Source organism: Chrysochloris asiatica, unplaced genomic scaffold (genome assembly GCF_000296735.1).
Source record: "Chrysochloris asiatica unplaced genomic scaffold, ChrAsi1.0 scaffold00182, whole genome shotgun sequence".
NCBI lineage: Eukaryota > Metazoa > Chordata > Mammalia > Afrosoricida > Chrysochloridae > Chrysochloris > Chrysochloris asiatica.
In genome coordinates this window covers 1,676,856-1,682,865 of record NW_006408700.1, presented here as the reverse complement: position 1 = coordinate 1,682,865, position 6,010 = coordinate 1,676,856, and the positions used below count along the sequence as shown (strand labels likewise).

The 6,010-nt window shown below is 38.3% G+C and overlaps 1 protein-coding gene across 1 annotated transcript in view; it reads right to left on the bottom strand.

Annotated features, from left to right (window-relative positions):
- The window catches only part of ADGB (androglobin), a 330,382-nt gene that overhangs the window by 239,698 nt on the left and 84,674 nt on the right, over positions 1 to 6,010 (bottom strand). Inside the window, 1 exon segment of the mRNA XM_006872054.1 lies at positions 5,068 to 5,277. Coding sequence (XP_006872116.1) covers positions 5,068 to 5,277 — 210 coding nt within the window.

The window sequence follows — 6,010 nt, the reverse complement described above, 5'->3', positions numbered from 1 at the left end:
GGGATAGAGAACAGCACAGGCTCACGCAGAGAAAGACTACCAAGAGCAGTAGACATTTCAAATAGGGGAGCAATGCTAATTTGTTTTTCTCCAGAGCCAAAGGAGTGCTTTGAAACATTAAGAAACTGGAGAATGGCTGACAAGACTGTGTGTCGAATGTCATGGTATCGGTGTTATTACTGCCAAGGTAAGGATGGGCAACACAGAAGAGAGAAAACTGCTCTGTAACAGGACCGCTCTTAACACTGTGCAATATGTTTTCATCAGGTTGATACAGAAGACCTTTGACTGCTATTTACTTAGAATCCAAACAAGAAATCACAAGAAGACTTTCATGGGAGAAACAATACACTGGTGTAAATATATGAAGAGCAAATGCCATACAGTGTAGCTCTGGGAAGTGGATCTGATTCAAAGAAGTGATAAAAGTAAAGACTTCAAGGGATGATTGCAAAGGTGGAGAAGAATATGTGTAACAAAGCAGAGAAGGAAAAGCAACCTCCAATAAGAAAAAGGTAAGAAAGTGTTAAGAAATTGACGCAGCAAAAGAGTAAGGAAGACACGCAAAGTCTAAAAGATATGACATGGGAAGGAACCCAAATAAAGAGTTGAAGAGCTATTTCTTCTGTGCTTTACTGAATAAATTAATAGAAGGTAGCAGCATATTTTTTCAAACTTTTATCCTAAATTTTTGCATCACAAAGCAATGGATTAACATTGGAGCATAAGAATCCTGAAGGGTTCTTAATGCTCTAATGGTGATCTTAATGATCTAATGGGGATCAAAACATTTTGATCACACTGTTGTCATTAAACCTTGGAGTCAAAAGATTAAAAAAATTAATGATACAATTAAAATCATGGATGTCTGGAAAAGGACAAGGAAAGAAAATAAATAAATAAATAATATAGTGAGCTGGCAGAAGGGATTTATTGAAATTACTTTCTAAGTCTAATGTATATTCAGGTGTTGACTCAGCTCTTCCAGCTGGGAATGGGGTAGAAAGAGGTAGAAACATCTACCTGTGGCGTAGAGAAGATAGAGTCTACCATCCAGAAAACCAACCAGCTGCTTCTTGATCACATGGATACCCTTAGAGACAATAAAGCTCTTATGTCCTGGCCTTCTAACATTTTTTCTTTTTATTATCACTGCTGTTAACATTATTCTGATACACTCTTTTAAAGGCTAGGATTCCAATATCAAAGAATGGACAAAAGTAGACAAAGGTGAGTTGGAGGATACTGCAATTTGATTTCTGTAAAGAAAATTTATAAAGTATCATAGATAGGACTATGGAGTTGTAGGATCAGCAAAGGAGTGCAAGCCACAAGGTTGACAGTTGAAACTCATGAGCTGTTCCTCAGAAAACTTATACAGGTCAGGAATGAAAAATTGAAAATGAATGGCGTCACATTCATCATCAAAAAGAACATGTCAAGATCTGTCTTGAAGTACAGTGCTGTCTGTGATAGGATAATATCCATATGCCTACAAAGAAGACCAAGTAATACCACTATTATTCAAGTTTACGCACCAACCACCAAAGTCAGTGATGAGGAAACTGAAGAATTCTATCAAATTTTCAGTCTGAAATTGATCAAACATCCAATCAAGATATATTGATAATTACTGGGTACTAGACCATAAAGGTTCGAAACAAAGTAGAAAGATCAGTAGTTAGACCCTATGGCCTTAATGATAGAAACAATGCTGGAGATTGCATGATAGAATTTTGCAAGACCAGTCACTTCTTCATTTCAAATAGCAAAAGACAACTATTCAAAGGAACCTCACCAGATGGAATACACAGAAATCAAACAGACTACATCTTTGGAAAGAGAACGTGGGAAAGCTCCATATCATCAGCCCAAAACAAGGTCAGAGTCAGACTGTGGAAGAAACCATCAATTGCACATCTGCAAGTTCAGGCTGAAGCTTAAGTAAATTAAAATAAGTCCATGAGAGCCAATATATGACCTTGAACATATCCCACCTGAATTCAGAGTTCATCTGAAGAATGGATTTGATGCATTAGACACTACAGACCAAAGACCAGAGGAGATATGGGATGACATCAAAAACATCATACAGGAAGAAGAAAAAGATCATTAAGAAGATAAGAAAGAAGGAAAGACCAAAATGGATGTTAGGAGAGACTTTGAAACTTTCTCTCAAGCATAGAGATGCTAAAGCAAATGGAAGAAATGAGGAGGTAGAAGAGCTAACTAGAAATTTTCAAAGAGCAGCTCAAGAAGGCACACTCAGATATTATAACAAAATGTGCAAAGACCTGGAGTTAGAAAACAAAAAGGGAAGAAGATGCTCAGCATTTCTCAAGTGGAGATAATTGAAGAAAAAATGTAAGCCTTGATTTGAAATATTGAAGGATTCTCTAGGAGAAATATTGAATGATGCAGGAAGCATCAAATGAAGATGGAAGGACCACACAGAGTCACTGTACTAAAAAGAAATGGTTGATTTTCAAACATTTCATGAAGTAGCATATAATGAAGAGCCTAAGATACCAAAGAAGAAAACCAAGGTGCACTGAAAGCATTGGCAAAGAACAAGGCTCCAGGAATTGAAATCTTTCAACAAACTCATGAAGCACAGGAGGCACTCACTCATCTCTGCCAAGAAAATTGGAAGACAACTTCTGGCCAATTGACTGGGAGAGATCCATATTTGTGCCCATTCCAAAGAGAGGTGACCCAACAGAACATGGAAATAACTGGATAATATCATTAATAGCTCATACAAGTAAAATTTTCCTAAATATAATCCCCAAACAACTGCAAACACAATGGCAGAGAACTGCAAGAGGTTCAAGTTGGATTCAGACAAGGATGTGAAATGAGGACTATCACTGCTGATGTCAGATGGATCTTGGCTGAAAGCAGAGAATACCAGAAAGATGTTTACTTGTGCTTCACTGACTATGTGAAAGTTTTCAATTATGTGGATCATGCAAAGCTCTGGACAACATTGTGGAGAATGAGTATTCAGGAACACATAATTGTCCTCATCAGGAACCTGTACATTTAACAAGAGGCAGTTATTGGACCAGAACAAGGGGGCACCAAATGGTTTTAAATTATCAAAAGTGTGTGCCAGGGTTTTATCCTTTCATCATACTTATTCAATCTGTATTCTGAGCACGTAATCCTAGAATCTTCATTATATGGAGAAAAATGTGACATCAGGATTGGAGGAAGACTCATTAACGATCTGAGCTATGCTGATGATACAGCCTTGCTCACTGAAAGTGAAGAGCACTTAAAATACTTGCTGATGAAGACCAAAGACCACAGCCTTTGGTATGGGTTGCACCTCAATGTAAAGAAGACAAAAATCCTCACCTTTGGACCAATAAGCAACATCCATATAAATGGAGAAAAGATTGAAGTTGCCAAAGACTTCATTTTGATCTGATCAACCATCAACACTTATGGAAGCAGCAGTCACGAAATTAAAGGATGTATTGCATTAAGCAAATCTGCTGTACAGAACCTCTTTAAAGTGTTCAAGAGCAATGATGTCAGTTTGAGGACTAAGGCTACTGTTTATCATCCAAGTATTCTATCTGTCACCAAATTATTATAATAACCAAACATCAAAGAAACAGAATTCCCCATATATTCAGTTTCTCAAAATACACTGCATATATATTCTAAGTAAATGAAAATATTGGAATACATTTTCCATCTTACTGAAACCAGAATCAAAATAAAATATTCAAGATAGAGGAAATTGGGCCAGTGCAAAACCTATAGTGTGGATTAGATATTTCATGCACAGACTAAAGTAAAACAATTACTATTATTAATAATAATGTATTCAAAGGTAAATATGAGTAAAAGTGCTTATTTGCAAAATATATGCCAAGAAGACATTCATAAAAAAGAATATTAGGTGAGTTTTTTTCCATAAAAATGCCAAAACATATCATAAAGCTATAGCAATTGAAACAATATTGTATTGAAATAGGAGAAAAAGTAGTTGCAGAAAGTAGAGTCCAGAAGCAAACACAGGCTCAAATTAATCATTATTGTTAAGTGCCATCAATTTGGTTCCCACTCATAGCAACCTTGTGTATAGTTTCTAAGGAGAGGGTGATGGATTAGAATCTGTGACCTCATGGTTAGTAGTCAGTGCTTATCCTACAGTGCCACACCAAGGCTCCAATATTGCTAAATGTAGTGTGACTCTATCTTATCATATTAACTGAGAGATTATTCACGCTCTACCTCTATTTAGGGAGTCCTGGTGTGGCATTGTGGGTTAATGCATTATGTGTAACATTGACTGTAAATAGGAAGATCGGAAGTTCAAATCAGCAACCAAATCAAGGGAGAAAGGTAAGGCTTTGTGCTCCACTAAAGATTGGTTGGTGTTGTTAAGTGCTGTCAAATCAGTTCTGACTCATAGCGACCCTGTAGATGGTTTCTGAGGAGCGGATGGTGAGTTTGAACTGACAACCTTGTGGTTCAAACTGACCTTGTGGTCTAGTGCTTATACTACAGTGCCACACCAGAAACCCCATACCAGGTCACTGTGAATCAGAACAGATTCGATGACACATGACCACCACCACCACCACCACCACTATTCCTTTTGACTCCTTATAGACAGCAGTGAAAACTTGTTGCATCAGAATAAGTATTGTTAACATGAAAACAAAGCTCAAATATAGGACTAAGAACCTCATAATGGGATGAGGCTACTGAGTAGCAGACACCAGGAGAGAAATGCCATGTTCAAGCATTGCCTCCAGCTGCCACGTCAAAGAGGAAAGGGGCAGGCAGGGTGGGAGAGAAAGCCTTGTGCTCCCACCTCCTCCCAGCTGTCTTCAGGCTGACAGAGCAGAGACAGAAGCAGAGCTGACACCCTGCGGGGGTCCAGTTGGCACGACTTTAAAAATCACATGTGGCTGGTGTCACAGCAGAAACAATTTGTTCGTTGTAAATCACCAATTACATATGCAGAATCTTTTCTTCTAGTACCTACACAGCTGTTGATATATATATATATATATGTATATATCTTTCAATGTACTTACTTACCATCCAGAAAAGTTTGACAATGTACTTCCCATAGCTGTTGAACAAAGGCATGTGACCCTTCACAGCCTTGCACAGAGAATATATATGCTCCCAAGGCTTCCAGGCAAGAACAGGAGGTTCTCCTGCATTGCCTTTATAATAGTTGTTCAGAATGCTTCCGTTGAATATCTTCCACACTGCACAGATCTCACTGATAATCCACCTCATCAGCTAGAGACAAAAAAACACTAGTGATGATCGGTGATTTTTCAGTGATATAGTCTGTAATTAAGTGGGAGGAAATGAGCAATTTAATTCTAATACCAAAATACAAACCAAGCTCAGTGCAATCAGGTTGATTCTGACTCATGAAGATACTACAGGAAATAGTACAACTACCCCATAGGGTTTCCAAGGATGTAAATCTGTACACAAGCAAACTGTCATATTTTCCCCTCACTTAGAGGCTAGAGGATTCAGACCACTGAAATTCTGTTTAACAGCTTGACAATTTAATCACTGTGCCACCAAACCTCCTCTACTTTGTTGTTAGGTGCGGTCAAGTCAGTTCAGACTCATAGTGACTCTATGTATAGCAGAAAGAATCAATGCCTCATCCTGCACAAGCTAATAAAAGCCCCTAAACCAAATCCACTCCCACTGAGTTGATTACAACTCCTAATGTAGCTATGAGACAGAGCCAAGCTCTTTGGCAGGGGTTCTGAGGTTGTAAATCTTCACAGAAGCAGATGGACTCATCTTTCTCTTCAGGAACTGCTGGTGGCTTTGAACTGCCTGCCAATCTTTTGTTTAGTAGTCAAACACTGAATCCATTGCACCACCAGGGATCCTACTTCAAATAACCACAACCAAACTCACCCCATGGCCATCTAGTTGATTCCAAATCACAGTGACCTTACATAGGGTTTCTTAGACTGTAAATCTTTGAGGAAGCCTCATCTTT